The following is a 22,284-nucleotide window of genomic DNA, read 5'->3' on the forward strand; positions in this document are numbered from 1 at the left end:
AAGAATGGATCAACTTGCGCGAAAGTCTAAAATACCAGTTTAACGCCAGCAAGGTGAAGCCATTCACATTTTATATGCAGTATCCGGTTGATATGGTCCTTAAGAGGATGAAGAGGTAAGCCATTTTGATATTTTTTACTTATTTTTAACTTTTTTACTTATTTTTTAACGTGGCGTTTTGCGGTGCTGCTTGGCTGACAATGAATGACCTGAAAAAAATTAAAATGGTATCTGACTGCCACTGTTACCTTTTCTGTTGTAAAAAAACAACTATAGTAAGGGGGAAGTGTAAATAAATTATAGAATTAAGATTTGTGATCAATGAAAAAATTAAAAATTTAAATTTAAAAATTTGCGATCGCTACACAAAAATAGCGATGTAAATTGCCCCCAAGAATGGTCAGACACGTAAAACAACCAGAGGATATAATATATAAGAAAGACAGGGCATATGGTGGCAAAAGATAAATTGTTGAAACAGGATAATGTCATTGTCAGCAGTGGCGCCTCCAGAAATTTTTCATAGGGGTGGCCAGATGGGGCCACTTAAAATCTAAAACTAAGGTGCCGTTTACATGGTGACTCTCCGAGAATACGAAAAATTTCAAATTTGCATTCGTGTCTCCATTTGAACAATGTCGCAATTCCGCATGAAAACGATGTAGTATTCATGCCAGACCCAAGGGGGCAGTGCAGATTTACAGGGCGACAGAGAATGATGCACTTTGACCCCACCAAGCTCCATCAGCCCGGAAAAAAATATGCCCGCCCACTCGAAGCAATGTCATTTTTCTTTTGTTCAAAAAGGCAAAAAAATTGAAACGGTCAACATATTTAATTTAAAAATATTATTAAAACAGTAAATTAAAGCCGACATTCCGCCATATTTGCTGTTTTTAATGTTTAGTAGCACCACTGCGCACGCCCAATGTGACGTGTACTTGTGCTGACGTTACGGCGTGGTGTCGCGCCGCAAGAGCCTTTGATATGCATGGCGAGGAAGCCCCCACACAACCGGATTCTTCCACTTTGGAGGCAGGATTCAGAATTTTTCGTCTTCGCCTTCCGTCTTCGCCGACACCATATGCACGCGAGGCGAGTCCGCTACTCAGTCATTGCGTCTTTGTGTCGCAGAGTCGCCATGTAAACTGCCCCTAAAAGCCATAATTTCAGGTTTTCATTATATTATTGCAGTAAAAAGGTCAGGAGAAAACTATCAGAAAGACTTAAGGACACGGCTACTGATATACTTTGGTGTATTGTGTAATATTTGATATTACTAATGATTTAATGTGCATAGTCCATAGCTGTCCAGTCAACATTTTGAGTTCCACAACAATTCTGTTTTATTGTGTTATGTATATATTCGGCATAAAGTGTACATTTAACAAAACATAATAATTACTGGGGAAAAGCAGGTGCTGGCAGATTTGCTTTTGGGATGAAATGCATAACTGATGCTACAACAATCTAACGATATACTGGCAAGCCGGGTGGCCAGTGGGGTGGCCAACAAATTTATAGGGGTGGCCGTGGCCACCCCTGGCCACCCCCTGGGGGCGCCACTGATTGTCAGTGGCGTAAGAAAAAGGTGTCGATAAAAAAGCCAAGGCTCAGCTTAGGTCGGCTTGGCTCTTTTCCTCCTCTTTTTCAGCCCTCGACACTCAAGCCATCTCTTTAACTAAACATTTGTATGTTCTTCCACATCTTTACCAGTGAATTTGGCACCAGGGACATCATTTTCGGACAGAATTGGGAGGTTTAGCTCAGTAAACATCTCGTTCGTACACTATTTCCATTCATTTACTATTGGGGACAAACCCGCCAAGCCACAATTGCTAACGTCATGAATATTAATGAAAAAAAAAAAATCGATTACTAGATGCATCGCGATTCGACATGTAACGATTCGATTAAGATTCGTAAATGTTAAAAAAAACGATGATTTTCCCTAATAACTTTATGACAGCCGCTTGAAGCAGAACGAAATTCAAGACACGTCTGCTGCCCGGACACCTTTAACGGACGCACGCACAGCATTATGATGGATGCTGCCGGTTACTGAGCGAGAGATTTACTCCTTTTCATAAGACTGGAAAATAAATTTGTGTATGAGACAGGCAGGCCCCCGGCGGTTGCGCTTCTCTGCGCAAGTTATTTTTTAGAGCGAGAGTGGAAGAGAGTTAGTTCATTGCTCCTTGTCTTTCAGTTGTCCAGCAGTAGGTTCAAGTCGTGTTAATTGGAAAAAGTCCCTAGTGTTTTGCTAAGTCCGTGTCAGTCTATCAGAGGTGAGTACACGAACCCTCTTGTACTGTTTAGCCTTTATTTTTGTTGTTTTTGAGATGTTACTAGTTAGCGCTGAGCGCTATGCTAATTAGCGACTTCACTAACATGTATTTTATTGTCAAGTTGTGCGTTGTTTGGTGGTGTACATAGGTTACACCAGATGGAGGATTTTTGAAACCAGGATTAAGTAATGCAGTAACACTCCAAACATATGAAATGTGAAACAAAGTATATTGGTTAAAAGAAGTCTTATTTCCAAAGACACTTTGTTTCCAGAACATGTGGAATTCATTCCACCAGTATAAATTTTATTGTATTGTTGAGAGAAATAAGTACTGCCTTTAAAACAGCTAATGTTTTTGCACCTTCTTGTGAAAAAGAGTATCTCAAGGTCAGCTGTGTATTGTTGGGCATGTTGAGAAATAACTAGTGCCTTTAAAATAGTTAATGTTTTTGCACTTTCTTGTAAAAAAAAAAAAAAAAAAAAAAAAAACAATTAAAGGGCAGCTATTTGTTGTATGGGCATGTTTCCTTCATTCCTGTTGAATCATTAGGATATTTTAAATAAATAATGGATATAAATTTCTTTGGCTTTATTAATTAGTGCCAAATTTCCCCAAATGACCTGATATGACTAGGCCACGCCCCCCCAAACGTTCCCAAATCACCTGATATGACAAGGCCACGCCCCCGAAATGTTCCCAAATGACCTGATATTTCTAGGCCATGCCCCCAAACGTTCCCAAATGACCTGATATGACTAGGCCACGCCCCACACATGTCCCCAAATGACCTGATATGAATAGGCCACGCCCCCAAGCGTCCCCAAATGACCTGATATGACCAGGCCACGCCTCCAAGATGTCAACAAATCAACAGGAAGTGACCTGATATTGTACCCGAAATCTTAGCAAACCAGTCTGGGCGAAGCTAAAATCTGTATAACTACACAGGAAAGACCCAGAGTAATTTCTCCAGAAATTGCAGTTTCTAGTTAATTCGTAATGTACGATGCATCGATAATCGTGACATTCATGATGATTGTCAATACCGTGATCATCATTCAATAATCGAATCGTAGCACCCTGAGGCGTAATCGAATCGAATCGTCGGGTGCCTAAGATGGCACACCCCAATGTATATGTAGTATGTATACTTTTCTGAAAAATTCTGACTCCAAAACCAGATGACAAGAACAAGGGTAGAATTGCCTATTAAAAGTTGAACCACAAAAAGTCTTAAAATGAGAAAGTCTGCCTTTTTGGTTTGTAACAGCCTTTTAAAAGTCATATCTGAGGTGTAATATTTAACTAAATACTCATCATATAAATTGTCCTCATAACTGTCTGAACATTGGCATTTATAGGTTGTTGTTTTTGGTTTTGTTTTTGCCAGACCTGCGCTTGGAACTTGTCAAGAAAGGGAATGAGCTCAAAATCTTCGTCGTTGATTACGTCATCTGCTGCTTTGATGACCGTGTGCAGTGATGACTGCTGTTCTATCAGTAGCTTTCCCAGCCAGAGCTCCACTGGACCCTGAGCTATGACTGGTTTGTCCAGCTGAAACAGTAAGAATTAAAGGTGAGGTAAACCCATGATTTAATGTCAATCTCAACAATTTGCATACATACCGGTAGTTTCTCTGATTCTTGGGACAGGACAGCCAAGATGCTATCATACTGATTGACGTCAAACTCTGCTTCATTGACATTGTCAAACACTCCAAGAAGATGCGACTGACGAGGTAAAAAAAAAAATATATATATATATATATATATATAAAATACATTCAGGTACATTCATTCCTAATATTGGGTTTCCCCAGTCAAGATAACCCTTAAATAATGCAACACCAAGTTTTTTTGTCCTAAAATTGGACAATTGTCAATCTCCAGCAAAAAAAAAATCAACTCACCTGAATCGTGTGTGAATCACTAGCTTGCCCGAGGATTTCCAGGAGCGCAGGATCAGAGACAAAGAAGAATCTTGGAAACAAGAGCCGCTTTTTCTCAAGGTACCTGTGGTGTTAGCGCTTGTTTAGAATCAAAATAAGTTGATGGATTTATCACACAAATCATCTATATCTATTGATCTTCAGAACCCGATGTTTTTATTGCTTTGTATCAGGGCTGATTAATTAATTAAAGACAGATTTGTACCTTGTTGTACGACGCATTTTTAGTTTTTACTTTACTATTTTAATATGACATTTAAAACTGCATGTTTTTGGATAGTTGTTTTGGGATTTAGGGGGTCTTTAAGGGTTTTTAAAAGTTTAATTCCAATTCACGCGGAAATTCAGGTTATGTATTGTTCATAACCTGGGGACTGCCAGTATTTACAGTAGTATGAAAATGTATCTGAACCTTTTGGAATTTCTCGCATTTCTGCATAAAATCACCGTCAAATGTGATCTGATCTTTGTCATATTCACACGGATGAAAATACAATGAGGATAGCATGCAAACAATGACAACAGAAGGGGGAAAAATAAATAAGTGAACCCTCTGCCTAAGGAGACTTAAAGAGCAATTGAAACCAATTTTTACCAAACATTTTAAGTCGGGTGTCTGCCTAATCACTGATGAGTGGTTTAAAGCTGCCCTGCCCACTATAAAACACACACCTGGTAAGAAATGTCTTGATGAGAAGCACTGTCTGATGTGCATCACGGCTCGGTCAAAAGAGCTGTCTGAAGACCTGCAATCAAGGATTGCTGATTTGTATAAAGCTGGGAAAGGATACAAAACCATCTCTAAAAGTCTGGATGTTCATCAATCGACAGTCAGAGAAATTGTCTACAAATGGATAGAGTTTGGCACTGTTGCTTTTCTCCCAAGGAGTGGCCGTCCACCAAAAATGACGCCAAGAGTTCAGAGCAGCATACTCAGAGAGGTAAAAAAGAACCCAAGAGTGTCTGCTAAAGACTTACAGAAATCACTGACACAGTCCAATATCTCTGTGCACACATCAACTATGTAAAACTATGGCCAAGAATGGTGTTCATCGGAGGACTCCATGGAGGAAGCCACTGCTGTCTAAAAAACACATTGTTGCTTGTTTAATGTTGGGAAAAAGGCACTTGGATAATCCACAGACGCTTTGGCAAAATATTTTGTGGAATGATTAAACAAAGGTTGAATTGTTTGGGGGTAACACACAACGTCGCGTGTGGAGGAAAAATGGAACAGCTCACCAACATCAACCCCTAATCCCCACCGTGAAGCATGATAGCGGGATCTTCATAATTTAGGGCTGTTTTGCTACCTCACCGCCTGGACAACTTGAAATCATTAATGGAAGAATGAATTCAAAAGTTTTGCAGGAAAACCTGAGGCCGTCTATCAGACAGTTGACGCTAAAAAGAGGATGGACGCTGCAATGATCCAAAACACACAAGTAAATTAACTTCAGAATGGTTTCAGAACAAAATTCACATTCTGGAGTGGCCAAGTCAAAGTCCAGACTTTTACCCCATTAAAATGCTGTGGCATGACCTAAAGACAGCGATTCATGCCAAACATCCCAGGAATCTGACTGAACTACAGCAGTTTTGTGGAGAAGAATAGGCCAAGATTAGTCCTGATCGGTGTGCCAGACTGATCTGCAGCTACAGGAAGCGTCTGGTTGAAGTTATTGCTGCCAAAGGGGGGCAAGAAATATTAAATGTGATGGTTGACTTTCTTATTTTCCCCCCTTATGTCATTGTTTGCATACTATCCTCATTAAAATATGAAAACCTATAAATGTTTGGGTGGTTTTCATGAAAGCAGCCACTGTTTTTTCATCTGTGTGATTTTGACAAAGATCAGATTACATTTAATGGTGATTTTATACAGAAACGTGAGAAATTCCAAAAGGTTCAGATACTTTTTCATACCACTGTTACTATTATGTTATTGCCTGCCCTTGACAAACATCCAATGATTTTTGATTTGGAAGGTTAGCAATGTTTGATCACTGCTTGGACTCCCAGTCAAAATAGATTGGATGTCTACCGCCGTCAATGCAGCCAATGAGTTAAATCAGTTCACTATAAAGGGTTAAAGTTTTTTTGAGCTTTCTCTGTCTGTTTTTCTTCTTGTCTATTTAAAAAAAAAAGTAATGGGGAGAAAGACAAATTGGGCGGAAAAAACTAAAAAATCTAATTTTTGGTGCGCTTAGAACAGCTGAATAATGGCAGAAGACAGGGTACACTAAACTGGTTCCAGCCAACCACAGGTGTTTTTCTTAATTTTTTTTATAACTATTTCAAAAACAAGGAAACGTTTACCCTGTTAAGGATTTCTGACAGAAATCTAGCTGCTTCTGAAGATCTGGCAGGACCTCCCCCAACATTGGATCTCCGGCACAGCACTCCACCACATTTGGGACATCTTTCGCTCGCTGCATGACGTTGATCCACGTCGAGTCAATTTGCTGAAAACGTTCTGCTTCCTTGACAGATTGAAATATGCATATCATTGCAAAATACACATGGATCAATTACTTAAAATCAAAGACAGAGTAACTGTAAGCACAGGGACAACACACAAACTCCACACAAGGATCACAAATCAGAACCAATGACAGTATGGCAAACAAATACACCACATAGTGCACTACTAAAGTTTGCCATTGTCAAATTAACAGCGAAAAAAGGAACATTACCTGAGGCAGATCTTTGGCGATGTCACCCCCGACGAACACGGCCTCCAAATAAATCCACAGGTTTTGTACGATGACCCACTGCTCAATAACGTCTGTTGACGTTGACAGCTTTGAAACCCAGTCCTGGATTTCAGCTTTGTAGAATGTGCAGTAGCTGCAAAAAGGCAGAAATTACCATATTATCATGGTTTCATTCAAATTAAAGGAAAACTATTTTATGTTCATTTTTTCCATCATTATGCTATGTCACTAAGTAGGTATTGTAAGAATTAAAGATATACGATAATATCGGTTACTGATAATTATCGGCCGATAATGGCAATTATGACGTCACGCAGATAATACAGATTTTTAAAAAATCAACCAATAATGCAATGTGATAATTATATACTTGATTTAGCCTCCAGATATGCGCAACCAAGCAGTTTACTCCACTTCTCCACCGCCGCCTGCTCAACCCCTCCCCTCTCTGAAGCCCCTGTGGGAGGAGGGGTTGAGTAGGGCGTCATAGAGGAGGCGGTGTTACACATCAGTGTTGAGGCGCTCTCACTAGCGTGCGTTGATTTTCCCGTGTGTGAAATGAAATAAAGACGCTCTCGCCATCTACAAAACATGCAATGCAGAAGTTCCACGAGGCGTAAAGCAGACATGTCCAAAGTCCGGCCCGGGGGCCAAATGCGGCCCATGGTCAAATTTCATCTGTTCCCCAGCCTTTGTCATAAAATCAATAACGTCTGCCCTGCCCACAGACTTAATAAATTGGTCAGCAGTACTGCTACCAGCATATAAAGTAGCTTACACACTAAATGCTGCTCCTCATTTACCCACTAAAAGGCAGCAGCACTCTAAGCAACATTACCCCGTGTGACCCTTTACTTCCAATTTTCTAAAATAGCAACAATCAACAAGAAAAAGAAAGTTGACTGTGACGGCCGACGCTTCAAGGATAGGTGCAATTTGGACTATTTCTTCAATAAAATACGTAACAACTGTGTCTGTCTCATTTGCAAAGAGACAGTCGCTGTTTTTAAAGAGTTCAATTTGAGGCGATATTACCAAACAAGACACGCTGGCATGTACGACAAGATAACAGGGAAGATACGCAGCAAGAAATTGAAGCAACTTGAAGCTAGTTTAATTTCAGACCAGCAGTATTTCGTAAGAGCCCAAGAGTCGAAAGAGAACGCCAAAAAGGCTAGTTGTGAGATTGTTAAAATTATTAGTTAAAAAAACAAAAACAAAGCAAATGTGACACACAGAATGGCTTGCTAAAATTTGCTTAAATATATTCTGTGTAAAGGACGTCAGCCAAGGTCGGCCCCCCACATTTTTATCACACCAAATCTGGCCCCCTTTGCAAAAAGTTTGGACACCCCTGGCGTAAAGAAAGCGTCCTCATTGAACACCACTAACCCAGCAGCCATTTAAAACTGCATCACAAAGATTTTTGGAACGAATACAAGGCTGCCGCTAGCGTGAATGCTAAAGCTATTGTAAACACAAATAAACTATAAAGGACGCTACGGGGCTTGTGACGATACAGAGATGCTGCGGTCCTCCCAGAGTCGGGTTGTTTGGGAATGTAGCCCAAAGCGGGGTGTATACTCCCATCTATGGCTAAACACCTCACGAGGCCGATAGTCGACAAGTAGCTGTCTTCCGACGGAGCCCGCCGGTCCGACAGGCCGCCGCCTCGCCCTAGGCGGGCAGAGCAGAGCCATGGACCGAATACGCCGCAGCACGCCGGCCGGGGCTGGCAAATATCCGGTGCGTATTTAGCTGCCGCCGCCACTCCAGTTCAAGACAGAAGCCTGGCGCGGGTGCTAATTTGGCAGCCGGACGGACTGAAGGGCACAGGCGGGAGGAAATTCCCGAAATGACCCGATAGCCAAACCCCTGGATGAAAAAATAATGCAGTTTATACGACCAAAATTCTTCGTGAAAGACATGCCGATCACATCAATTTTACCACGGACATTTGGACAAGTGATGTCAAGTAAACATGTTTATCATGATGGCACAGTAGTTAGTTGATAATTGTAACATGCACCAAACCACACAAAGAAGTCATCCAGTCAGTAATGCGTTCAGTACGCTTTAAATTTATGTCGTCTAAATCAGATCATTCTTCTTAAATCTAGTCAAATAATTTTCCCCATCTTGTTTGAGTGTTGAAGACTAATTAACAGATGAATGCGCCAGATTATTCCACTTACTTGAACTAAATATTGCCATTTGTTCTTATTAAGCCCAAACATCTAAAAAATAAGGTCATTTTTCACCTAAATCAAGAAAAAATTGCTTTCAAATAATGTTTTGAACCATACATATTCTTGAATAAAGAACATTTCTGACATTTTTTTTTTTTTTTTTTTTAGGATTATGTATAATAATTTATTGCCTAAAATAAGGCTGTTAAACTTATTTTCAGCTGGCTATTTTTCTTCAAGAAATCTGAGTGAAATATACTTGAAGTGCTGGCAGTTAATTTCACTTATTTCCAATAGATTTACACTGAAAACAAGGGAATTTAACTAGTTTTAAGGAATTGTGTTTTTGCTGTGTAGTAATGTTATACGTTAGGAATGGCTTACTTTTAAAGCCATTTTTGTGCAACCATTACACAATGACAGACAATCTGTCTTTATTGAGATGTTGGAATTTACTACTTGTTCACATTTGATGTTGAAAAAAAGAGCAATAATATTTTTGCACAGTAATATTTTCTCTTGTGTATACTTTAAAATTTTACATAAATCTTTTAATAGAATTATCAGCTTGACATTATTGGTTATCGGTTGGAACGAGGAGGAAATTATCGGTTATCGGTGTCGGCTGAAAAATGCATTATCGTGCATCACTAGTAAGAATTATACATTAATCGCCTTTGTATTTAAACACATACCGTAATTTTCGGACTGTAAGCCGCCACCCACCAAATTTGACACGAAAACGGCCTTTGTGCATACATAAGCCGCACCGGACTATAAGCCGCAGCTGTCCTCACTGTATTATCAGATATTTACACCAAAAGATATTAACCGGTAACACTTTATTTGACAGCGGTGTCATAAGACCGTCGTAATTATGACATGACACAGTCATGAACATAAATGAATGCTTATGACAGATGTCATTTAGTTCTATTCGCAGGGGTAATAGAGGTCACTAACAGCAGGGGGTGCTGAGGATCTTATTTTGTTTTTCCTATCCAAAAACAGCTGTTTCGGTCCAAATTGGTCATGCTCATGCCTCCAAACAAGGCGTGCACAAAGGCAGTACATAAAAATGCTGGATATTTTACGTACTACTACTAGGCTACTACAAAGACAGCGTTCTATTTCACCGACAGTGTATGTTGGGACTTTTTGTATTGGAAATAAGAGCACCCGTGTATTATAATGCAAATCCCTGCAGCTAGACAGCGCAATGACACACAAACACATTTGAAAACTAAAAGGTCCAATAAGCCTCAGTTTAACACCCACTTTTCACAACACTTTAATATATTGCACACAAATATCCAACAGTGCTCTCTGCACGGCGGCAGCTCAACAACAAAAACAAACAATAATATGGCTACAATGCAGGCTATTTGAAGTTCTCCATGGTCTAAATCTGCAGCTAACTTTTTCTCGCTGGGCACCAGAGGTTGCGCTAGACTTTTTCGTTGTCTGTCATTTTGATTGACAGGGTCATAAAAATCCGGTCATAATCTATTTTTACCTGTCACTTAAATTTTTAAAATGATAATAATGACATATTCAATAGCAGTGTTGGTCAAAAGTGGTGTGTTACTTACTCAACTCTGAATAAATTGAAGAAACAACCAGCCATGTTTTGTCTACTCTCTGCTCTGTTGATTTGTCATCCAAGACTCGGGGTGCGTTCAGGTTTGAGAATAGCGCACGTACTTCTGACTCCAAGCTGTTTGTCCCTGCTCATTCAATTAGGCTACGTTCATACTACAGGTCTTAATGCACAAATCCGATTTTTTTGTCATATCCGTTTTTTTGGCGTGCCCGTTCAGACTGTCTTTGTCCATTGAGACCATTCAAGTATTACGCATGTGCTCTAATTCGCAGTCCGACACGCGCCGGTGCACAGAAGCATCAAAACAAATGACAAGTCATCCGTCATTCCAGGGCTATCATATTTTGCTTTTCAAAAGGAGGACACAAATAACAGACATAAATAATCCCCGTTTAGGCTTATATTCACAGTTTATATGGATCGATAGCATGCACGCACTGTCCGTGCATGTCACACACACATACGGGCAGTTTGCTCTGACTCTCCAAGACGTGCTGCAGCCAGGCCCCTCTCCCGACTCTCGGCCGTGTAGGAAATATTGAAATATAGCTCACATAGAGCAGAGAGAAAACCGATCATTCTCATGCTTATCCTCAACCCATTTTTATTTTTTTATGACTGTTGTCAAGCCCGGCCCTTCCCCAAAAGCCGTGTTCACTGCAAGCTAGGCGCTAATAACGCACAACTGAAATCGGATTTGGGACACTGGACGGTACAGACCGCCGCGACAGTCTGGAAAAATGTGGCCCAGATCGGATTTGAACCACATAAAAAAACATGACCCAGATCGGATTTGAAATGGTCCACTTCTATGCGACTTGTCCCGTTCAGACCGTCAAGTTAATGCCTGACGCGAGTCAGAAAAACACGAAAAAATTGGATTCGTGCATTAAGACCTGTAGAATGAACGTAGCCTTAGACAATGCTCTCCAAAGCTTCCTAACGTTTCCGTGTTTGCTACACCTGAATGCTAGTTCGGACATTTTTCAGAGTAAGGCCAGCAACGTCATGCATCAAGAGAGACAATAGCGTATTAATATGCTCACTCGCCATCCTGTGGTCTGGGGTGTGAATTGCAACCTGTCAAAATGACAGATGGACTTCAGTTTTTTCCGTCACCGTTTTAAAAAACCAGTCAACGACAGAAAATATTCGGTTAACGCGACCCCTGCTGGGCACTATTATAAGCTATCATAATCATCTTTACTTGTTAATTTGTTTTTGTGCCATTTTAACACCTCTTCCGTCAACAGTTAACTTTTCTGTTGTAATAGCCTCTTATCCAATGTGGCCTGGTAGCAAGCAAGGTGAAAAGGTTATTAACAACAACAACAACAACAACAAAAAACCTTTTCAACATACTATATATTAAATCCCCAAAGATAAATACGCTATTGTTTAAATATGATTAATTTATTGGTTTATTTTTACCCCCCCCCCCAAAAAAAATATCTATCCAAAACACTTTTTCTCTCCAACAACAGGGGGTGCTTCAGCACCCCTTTTCCCACGCCATTGGCAATCCGGCAAGTTATCTCACTTCTGAATGGATGTAAACAATCCGAGCTGGACATACATAAATGGAGTAAGCGACAAAATTTGCCGGATGACACTTTATGAAATCCGTCATAAGCATTCATTAAAGCCCATAACAGTGTAATGTAATATTTATGATGGTCTTATGAGAGTCTTATGAACAGAGGTGGGTAGAGTAACCAAAAATTTAACTCAAGTAAAAGTAGCGTTACTTCAAAATGATATTACTCAAGTAAAGGTAAAAGCAGTCCTCCAAAAATGTACAAGTAAAAAAGTATTTGGTGAAAAGAATACTCAACTAATGACTAACATTGTGAGTAACTGCTTATATTTTTGTTGGGATTTTTTTTTTTTTTTAAACAATGGTATTTTTTTGCTGAGCACAGAGTTATCTATATGGACTCTTGTTATAATGACATATAATTACATAACCACATTAAGCCAAAGAAATACAAAAAAAAAAAAAAAAATTGATGAATTCCGACGAGAGAAAAAAAAAATACATAAATGAAGCATTTTTCGTCCAAAGAGCATGAATGCCCTCTGGTGGAGAAAATAGTTCCAAATTTGAATTGTGAAGATTTTTTTCATAATGACTATTTTGAAATTAAAAGCATCATATCGCCGGTTTTCCGTGGTCAATCGGTGCCAAATAAAAACTGGGAGAGGTTAAACGTTGCGTTTTCGGGTCATGTTGAAGGCAGCGCTCTATATCAAATACTTCATTTTTTTTTACGGTGCTTTAAAGATACTGCATGGTTGAACTGGCTGGCATGAAGATAAAACGGCAAGCTTGCTTCTGATTGGTATTATGGAGTCATGTGATTATTGTTGCGACGTCTCATTGGTGAAATCTACCCCGATTAGGCCTGTCGCGATAACAAATTTTAGTGTGCGATAATTATTCTCATAAATTATTGCGATATGCGATATTATTGCGCGCCCCTCCCAAGTTTTTTTTTTATTAATTTACAATAACACAGTGAGAATACAGTATATATTATTAGATCAAGTACACCAATTTAAACGCGATAAATATTTACTCTCAAATTGAAAAATACTTTTTAAGAAATCACAACTAAAAACTAGTGATGCACGATAATAAATTTTTCAACTGATATCGATAACCGATCATTTCCTGCCACTTCCACCCGATAACCGATAATGTCACGCCAATAATTCTATTCAAATATGTAAAATTTTTAAGTATACAAAGATCAAATGTTACTGTGCAAAAATGTAATTTAGTGCTATTTTTTTCCACAACAAATGTGAACAAGTAGTAAATTCCAACAACTAAACAATGGCAATGACGTTGTGTAATGGTAAGCTTTTGGCAACAATTACTTAGAGAGTAAACACCCAAGTTGCACAAAAATGCCTTTAAAAGTAAGCCATTCTTAACATATATCACATTACTACACTGCAAAAAAACCTCCTTAAAACTAGCAGAATTGGACAAAACTGTTGATTGCGCATATTTGGAGGCTAAATCAAGTATATAATTATCGGATTGCATTATCGGTTGAATTTCGCGTTATCTGGATTATCTGTGTGACGTCATAATTGCCATTATCGGCCGATAATTATCGGTGACCGATATTATCATGCATCTCTACTAAAAACAATAGACCATCCCGCTTAAGTAAAAATCAACAATATTGATACTGTAGAAACACAAAATAAATAAAATGTGTTTAAAAAAAAATTTTTTTTTTAATTGCACTTAATAACTTAAAGAGCATATGACACGAGAAAAAAAGTCTTAAATAGCATTATTGTGTGAATTAGAATCATATTTTGAGACGATTCGACTATATACAGCAAATTTGCAAAGCACAGATAACGAGAAATTAGACTTTTAATGTGCTGTTAGGCCCCTCCTCCTGTTAAAGCCCGCTGGCGCCGCCATCTTGCTGATGACGTCAGCGGTAGAACGATTTCAGGCAGCTTTAGCATTGAGCCCAATGGAGGAGGAAACATTTTCCAGCGATTCTGGTTGAAGTTTGGAATTTTCAAACATAATTGGCGATCCAGAGGAAGTATGTGCCATACAGCCATATAGGTTTGAGCCATATTTGGAGGAAAAAGATATGGAATCAGAAAGCAGCGACACAGACGAGACTGAGCCAAACTCCCAGGATGACCACAGCAGACTGGGCAACACTGCATGGTGAGTGGCTGAAAATTAAATCGGTTTTGGTATATTCTGTTTTATTCACATACACAGTGGGGAGAACAAGTATTTGAGACACTGCTAATAGGAAAACCCATTGGCAGTGTCTCAAATACTTGTTCTCCCCACTGTATCTGTTCATTTTTTTATAGTGACATTTTCATTGTTATTAGTTTTAATTTGTGGAGACCTGAGAAAATACATTTTTCTTGCAAGGAGTCTTTCACTACAATCCATGTTCTGCATTTAGATTTAAAATTTCAATTATTTTTCTGAAGGTGTTCATGTGAATGCTGTGCAGTGATGCCCACAGTAGATGAGTGCGTTTGCTGTGGTGAACAGGAGCGAGTCAGGGAGAAGATGGAGGGGGCTGGGGTCCAATGTATTACCCAGCACCCTGGATTTCAGCCCGTGTGCCTGAACGTAGACGTCCTTCAGACAGCCTATTATGCCTACAGGCAAAATTATGAGGACCAGTCAGGAAACAAGTATGTGTCATATATATGCACTGATCAGAATTTCATAAACCAACCTTTTTTGTGATCGGCAGTGACTTAGGCTAGTTAGCATTGTCTCACAAATTACAATGTAAAATAACGGTTTGCATTACTGTGTTGGTTTTCAAATGGAAAAGGAAATGAATGACCCCATCCTATTGTGCTTTCAGCTGGAAACGTTACACGGCGTATCGCCAGTTTGTGCGCTGGGTGTACGAGTTCCTGGGGCGGAGGATCAGGGTTCCTCTACCAGCCTGTGTGGTCGCGCAGATCAGGACAAGCTTCCCATCACCGGAGTTTGTTGGATACCAACCTTGTAATCCTCCCTAAAACTCCAAGTTGAATAAAATATTGTAATCGTTTCATTATACAGTCATCCTGATGTGATTTTTAAAAGAATATCTCTACTTCAATATTTTTGCAAGCCTCAGTGGTTAGTCTTATTACATATTTGCTAAGTGCAATACAAAAATTATATTTCCATGACAAAGTATTGTACTGAATGGAATATGGAAATATGACAAATGCAAGGACGTTATAAGATACTTATTTCTGACATGCTGATACAAGTAAAAAACAATTGCTACTGTATCAAGCTCAAGACAATGATTTGGAAAAATACACAAAATGGTTTTATTCACCGGAATTTAAGTGTGCCATTATATTTTATATATACCAACATATTTACACAGGGCTCGAACCAATAATACCTTATAAATTCAAAAAACTAGCTCACATTTTCAAAAGATGACAACGAAAGAACTGGGGAACACAATTATACAAAATTAAAGGTTCAATCATGGCACATTAAAACGTGTGACATGATCCCGGACCGCCTGTTCTTTGTCAGGTCGCTGAAAGCTGCTGCTGAGGGATAACCTCCCGGCCTCGGGCACAGCCGGTATCGCCTCCAATTCATCCGGCTCTACATCACTCGCGTCCTGCACAAGCCTCTCCACCGCCGACATCAGCTCGCTAACATACTCTGATAACAAGGGAAGCAAATGGTACTGACAAATGCACAGAGATAATTCCACATGAAATCCATTCCATTTATCTTGCAAATATCAAGCAAAAATGGGACAGATTCTAAAAACACACTTGACACTGTATCCAGTAATAAAGTGTCCAAAGGTTTGTACATTACGATGACACCCAATAATTTACAACAATGAGTTCAATTGACAGGATTAGTAATGCGTACTTACCAAATGTAGGGTTCTCCAAAACTTTGCGCACAACATGGCCGCCTTGTTTTGATTTTGGAAAGTGGATGCTATAAATCCCCACTCCGTCTCGGGTTAAGCTGTGGGCTCGATGGGCGTTTTCATTGAAGTGAAGAGCAGCCACAATCGTCCTTAAAAAAAAAAAAAAAAAAAAAAAAAAAAAAAAACATGGATGGAATAGTATTTCCATATTAATATTCATATTGAAAATGTCTTAATCGATCAGATTGTGATTGGGACAACAAAAAACAAAGACATGAGATAATATACTGGATAAATCAGCAGAAAATTGTTACAATAATACCTGCTGAGCATCCCCTCGTAAGAAAAGGCGAACATTTTGGGTGTAAAATGGTTCACCAGACTGTGGAAGGCTTCCAGGTGGGAAGTCTGGTAGACTGGAGACAGCCGGCGAATGTCAGCCAACAGTTTGGAGCCACAGATCAGCTTCTCCAGCTCATTGGTCAACTTGGTGTCTGCAAAATACCAGACAGAATCAAATTTGTACTTGAACAGAGAAGCATTTTGCGAAATAGTATAAGTGTGCTTATTGTAATGGAATGCAAACTTACGAGGCGTGAGCCAAGGCTTTTTCCGTTCCCGACCTTCCAAAGGACCATGGCTGCACCTGGGGAAACTGCCTTTGAAGCCCGAGTGATCATTCTGAACATGGCTCAGTACTGACTCCCACTTGTCGAGGATGAGTCTGGGGTCCCCAGGTCGCGTTGACGCCACGGACCAATATAAATGGTTGATGATACTGCCAATCCAGGGTTTTAGGGCTTCACATCCACGCAGCTTAGAGAGGTTCTGCAACTTTTTCTTCAAACCTTGGAAAGACAATTATGTAGGTGTGTAAAATATGCTATAAATAAAGCTGTGATAATGAATCTTATTACCTTTGCCAATATGCCAGATGTCAAAAAGATGCTCAATGTGTGGGAACTGTTCTCGGACGAGCTTGTTGACAGTCACATGTCGATCTGTCACCAGAGTTCCCACACGCACAAACTCCTCGAGCACACGCAGTGACCGAACCAGTCCTTCGGGCTCCATGTGGTAGCTACCTCCTACCTCGTTACTCTGAGATTTGGGAAAAAACAAAGCAACATACAGTATGATATATAAAGAATTAGGCTTATATCGAACATCTTTTGTTCACAAGTTTAATTTACCTGCACAATCTGCACATCCAAGATGGTTAGCTTCCGCAGTTCCATCATCGTGTAAGTCCCGTATTTTGCACTGTGACCGGGTGAGTCAGCTCGTCCGTCGCCACCACAAACAATTTCCTCTCCCTCAGCTTGTAGATGGCTCAACAGCCAGATTTGCCGCTCTCGCCACACGCTTTTGATGGCTTGGTGAAGGTAGCGTTCTTGATGGCGAAAGTACGACCGAGTGGAGTAAACAGCTACACCCATGTGAGATAACACACGCAGAACTTTGCCCACAGTTGCACCAGCAAATAAAATGGCTGCAGAAAGAAATATGTTTCCAGCAGCAATTCTGCCGACATATGGTTGGGAGTTCCATGTTCCGGTGTGACCACATCCAGGCTCAGCACACTTCAAGGCCAGCACCAACATGGTACCGACCTCAGAAGGGACCCAGTTGACCTTCTTGCAGGCACACGCAGGACAACTGACCCACTGGCTAATGAGCTGAATGAGGGCGACCCAGTAGATTAGATATACCCGGCTGGGAACTGGCGCAGGGTCGGCCGCAGCCATATCAGGACAATCGGACTCGCTGGACTCGCAGTCAGAAGGTGCGGTGGGTAGGTCATACTCAGAATCAGCCTCGCACACCAACATTTCTTCATCCGAGTCCCAGCTGTCGATGGTAACATTCAGCTCTGAGTGAACAACGCAGGTTTGGGTACCCACAGTCATCATGAGGGGCCCGGATGTTGTCTGGACACCTGAAAGATACACACAATAGATCACAATCTTCTTCCCCCTATTGCTATAACATGTTGATGATTGTGTGAGAAACCCAATAAAAATTTTCATTTTAACCGCAGTAGAGTTTAGATTTTATGTAAGCCTGTCAAACAAATGAATTAGAAAACAATCAGACTTGAAAATTATATTATTATTTTTTATTTTATATTACAAAAAATAAAATAAAAATAATCAGAGAAAAGGGTGGCTACTTTGAAGATACTAGAATATTATATGTTTTAGTTATATTTCACATTTTTTGGCTGAGTACATAATTGCACATAGTTTTATTACCTTTAGTGAGAATTTACAATGTAAATAGTGACAAAAATAAAGAAAACGCACTAATGAGAGACGGTGTGTCCAAACATTTGGCCTGTGATGTATTTTGGAAGGCAGCTATGACAATGAAAAACTTACACTGGATAAGTTCCAACCTATTATAGGTTAATCATTTAAACATTATAATGATAGTAAACACTTTGCCCTTACTCGGTATTTTATATATATATATATATATATATATATATATATATATATATATATATATACATATATATATTAAAAAAAAATGTTTCTTTAATCTGTATTATATTAATTCAATAAACACAAGTCAAATGGATGTTTTGAAAGTTTGTTAATAGCAACGATAGGTAATTCCTTAAATTAGAAGCAACTGAAAATGTACTTCGAATTACCTTTATGTCGTCTTTGAGGTTGCAAAGCAGCACTAACAGCAACAGTCTGACTTGGTGGCAAAAGACAAACCTGACAGGACTCGTCGACCTATGGGTACACAGACAACATCAAGTTTATAGTTATTCATTAGCCTCAAATGTATTGACTATGTAATCATATTTTGATAACTAGATGGCAAAATAAGAATTTTCCCCAAAACCAAAGACAGAAAGGTTTAGGGAATGTTATTATGACACATACACCAGGTGTCAAAAGTCATATTTTGAGTGGAAATGTTTTATAACATTTTGTAAAACACATTACACGTACCGATTTAGGAGCTGGCCCAGCGGCAAATTCTTCCAACTCAGGATTACCCGCGTCTGGATTAACACTTTCGCACTGTGTCTTTGAATGGGCCTGGTATTCTTGTATCATCGACTGAAAAGAAAAGGACACAATTCAATCACTCGAATAAACGCCGCGCGATTACAATTGTAGGAGACGGGCTGCTAGCGCTAGCTAGCGCTAGTAGCCCGCAGCTAGCGCTAGCGCTAGTAGCCCGCAGCTAGCGCTAGCGCTAGTAGCCCGCAGCTAGCGCTAGCGCTAGTAGCCCGCAGCTAGCGCTAGCGCTAGTAGCCCGCAGCTAGCGCTAGCGCTAGTAGCCCGCAGCTAGCGCTAGCTAGCGCTAGCAGCCCGCAAAATTCACAAAACGTGATGAGAGAAATCATTTAAAGCATGAAATGAGGTACCATAACCACTAGCCTCTGAGGTCAACAAGACGAATTGTTTGATAGTAAAGCGCGAATAATTCAGCAAATAATTACAGCAGCAACAAATGTGATTTTTTTGTTTGATGGTTTTTAATTAAAGCTAATTTATTGGCAGCACACTGAAATGGGTTTACAGTATTTTACATTATATAAAACACAACGCTTACTTACTTCAACTGCAGCCTTTTTCGTCCGCTTATCAATGGCAGCGGACTTCCTCTTCAGAGATTTGTGAGCGCTTTGCCCACTGCCGCTAGCTCCATGTTGAGGACGGGGGGAAATTGTTGGCACAGCTGTGTCAAGTAGGGTTCTGGCATGTTGCACTGAAAGTCCCATCTCAACTTTCCGCAGAGGAACAGGGTCGAAACAGTCTTCAGTAAAATGATCCGAACACAACGCTGAGGATTTGGATGGTGACCAATTGTCCCTCGTTCGTTGTACTTGCTTTACCCATGCTTCCCGGCGAACGGGATCTCTTGGGAACCGAAAAAGGCTCACATCACTCCCCGTGACGTTGGAACAAAAGCCTGCAACGCATCGTTTCGGCATGGTGCGAAAAATAAAGGAAATACTCTGCTAAATTAGACGAATCCGCAGTCCTTCTCACACAACAGCACGGGTAGCTAGCGAAGAGGTCTTCTACCGTACACGTCACATCCGCCTTCTTCCTAAATCCGAGATCACAGCCGGAAGTCTGTCATTTTCGTAGCGCGGGATTCAAAAAACTGAATAAATATAACGATCGCTTCCACACACATCCAAGCGGTCTGTTTCATTCAGGAGCATAAAATACCGCGGAAAGTATGAAATAAACATGCTTTTTGGTGTCATGGGCACTTTAAGCATTTAGGCAAATGAAAACTTTTCCCGTCATAGCTTCTGCAATGGTGTTCCATAGGGATTCAACGATACAGTTAAGTCATGGTTCGGTACGATTTTTGATACTGGGGACACGATTTTGGATCCGATTCAATATATTTAATGCTCTGTAAAAAAATAACAATTATATTTTTTGTTTTGTTTTGGGTTTTTTTTTTTTGTTGGTTTTGGGGTTTTTTTTGTTTTTGTTTTTTTTTGCTAATGAGCAAAAATTAAATTGCCATCATATAAACATGCATTTTAGTGCATAATATTTATGTGCTTACTTCTTATTGATCTGAAAAAAATTTGTATAAAAGTGCTGACAACAATCTTTACTGTTTGTAAAGTGAGGCAGGGCACACTGTTGATTGCTACAGCTCTCTTAGCAGCTAGGTTTGCTACATGAGCAAGACATCCTATTTGTGGTCCGAATCCATCTGTGTCACGTACTCAATTAACAATATTTGCAACATTATCTATGGTCACTGGTGGTATGGATTGATTTGGCCTTCTTAACTTCCATTCAGTCATGACAGTTTATAATTCATCAATGTAGAATATGGACTATGTGTCCCATAATCACTCTGGGCTCACATAGCCAATGGCATGGCACGTAGCACATCTAGTTTGTCATTTCATGATATCTAGTGTGAGCGCCGCATTAAAAAAGTTAGCAAGCGCCGCTGAAGTCACGTCTGCTCATTACTACACAACACCAGCATATGACAGTCGACTTTCATAAACAGGACGAGTTTGAAGCAGCTGTTCGTTGTCAAAGCGAGGTTGTTCGTAGCAGCCAAGTCGGTAACAATGTTTTGGCGGACTTCATTGTAAATATCCGGCGTTGTGCCGAAAAATAGCCACCCCGCGTGAAATGTCACTCCTGACGGGAGCGCCCACACGTCAACAACACCGGCGCGCCATAGATTGTCCACAGTCACTCCGGAGCACTGACGCGGCCGGTATACTTTGAACATTAGGATATAATGGGAACGATTAGCTCCGGCGCTAGTTTTTGCCGGACCTGGAACGAAGATCGATTTTGCGCAGTTGGTTACGAGGAATCCGAACTTTTAACAGCACGTCTGCCGCACACGCACGTGCACGCGAGGCGATAAATCGCAGCGGAAAAATTACCGCCTTCATTTTTATCGTGCGATAAATGGAATTATTGCATATTGCGACAGGCTTAACCCCGATAACACACCAGGCAACGTCTCTACTCTTGGCATCAATAGCAAGAAAAAAATAATAATGATGAATCTAATATGTATAATAAAGAGGAACAATGTAACGACTCTTGTGTAGCCCAAAATAGACGAGTATCTATCAAACCTACTCAAGTAAAAGTAAATTTTGGTAAAACTACTCTCCGAAGTATATTTTTCTCAAAAAGTTACTAAAGTAAATGTAACGGAGTACATGTAACGAGTTACCACCCATGTCTGCTCATGACGCCGCTGTCAAATAAAGTGTTACCTACTAACCAAAATTAATCATCAAATAAATCGCACTGGACTTTAACCCACAGGATTCAAAATGAGGGAAAAAGTAGCAGGTTATTGTCCGAAAATTACGGTTTATCCAATCTTTTGTTCTTTCTACGGAGAGGGGATAACTTTTCTCACCGGTTGCTGAGCAGCGACCCCAGCACCATCAGACTGTCCTCCAAAGTTGTGAGGATCTCTGTGGTGTCACCACCTCGAAGCATGAGCTCCCCCCTGTCCTTGAATTCATTCCTCGTCAGGTTCATATCATGCCACACTGTTTTCACACCTGTCAATTTGGCTTCGATATCTCTCTCTTTCACGGCGGATATGCAAATGTCCTAAAAAATTCCAGGAAA

At 40.1% G+C, this 22,284-nt stretch overlaps 2 protein-coding genes across 5 annotated transcripts in view; both read right to left on the reverse strand.

Annotated features, from left to right (window-relative positions):
• The window catches only part of LOC130929877 (dynein axonemal heavy chain 8-like), a 156,568-nt gene that overhangs the window by 85,688 nt on the left and 48,596 nt on the right, over nucleotides 1-22,284 (reverse strand). For all 4 annotated transcript variants that reach the window (XM_057857488.1, XM_057857489.1, XM_057857487.1 and 1 more), the window contains 6 exons: nucleotides 22,067-22,266; nucleotides 6,936-7,089; nucleotides 6,559-6,722; nucleotides 4,201-4,303; nucleotides 3,917-4,021; nucleotides 3,684-3,845 (listed from right to left, as the gene is read on the reverse strand). In XM_057857488.1, the coding sequence (XP_057713471.1) occupies nucleotides 3,684-3,845; nucleotides 3,917-4,021; nucleotides 4,201-4,303; nucleotides 6,559-6,722; nucleotides 6,936-7,089; nucleotides 22,067-22,266 (888 nt within the window). The remainder of the gene's footprint in view (nucleotides 1-3,683; nucleotides 3,846-3,916; nucleotides 4,022-4,200; nucleotides 4,304-6,558; nucleotides 6,723-6,935; nucleotides 7,090-22,066; nucleotides 22,267-22,284) is intronic.
• On the reverse strand, nucleotides 15,567-20,407 carry LOC130929879 (uncharacterized). The gene is made up of 9 exons (XM_057857491.1): nucleotides 19,749-20,407; nucleotides 19,135-19,245; nucleotides 18,825-18,912; nucleotides 17,359-18,104; nucleotides 17,083-17,266; nucleotides 16,756-17,013; nucleotides 16,488-16,659; nucleotides 16,166-16,314; nucleotides 15,567-15,942 (listed from the first exon to the last, which is right to left on the reverse strand). The coding sequence occupies exons 1-9, from the start codon at nucleotides 20,124-20,126 to the stop codon at nucleotides 15,755-15,757; spliced, it is 2,274 nt and encodes a 757-aa protein (XP_057713474.1). The 5' UTR covers nucleotides 20,127-20,407; the 3' UTR covers nucleotides 15,567-15,754.

Source organism: Corythoichthys intestinalis, chromosome 14, assembly GCF_030265065.1.
Source record: "Corythoichthys intestinalis isolate RoL2023-P3 chromosome 14, ASM3026506v1, whole genome shotgun sequence".
Taxonomy (NCBI): Eukaryota; Metazoa; Chordata; class Actinopteri; order Syngnathiformes; family Syngnathidae; genus Corythoichthys; species Corythoichthys intestinalis.

Coding starts and splice junctions, on each gene's coding strand:
- LOC130929879 (XM_057857491.1), bottom strand. CDS start 20,126: ATGCCGAAACGATGCGTTGCAGGCTTTTGTTCCAACGTCACGGGGAGT. Junction 16,660..16,755: donor AAAGCCTTGGCTCACGCCTC/GTAAGTTTGCAT, acceptor GGTATTTTGCAG/ACACCAAGTTGACCAATGAG. Junction 16,315..16,487: donor TACGAGGGGATGCTCAGCAG/GTATTATTGTAA, acceptor TTTTTTTTTAAG/GACGATTGTGGCTGCTCTTC.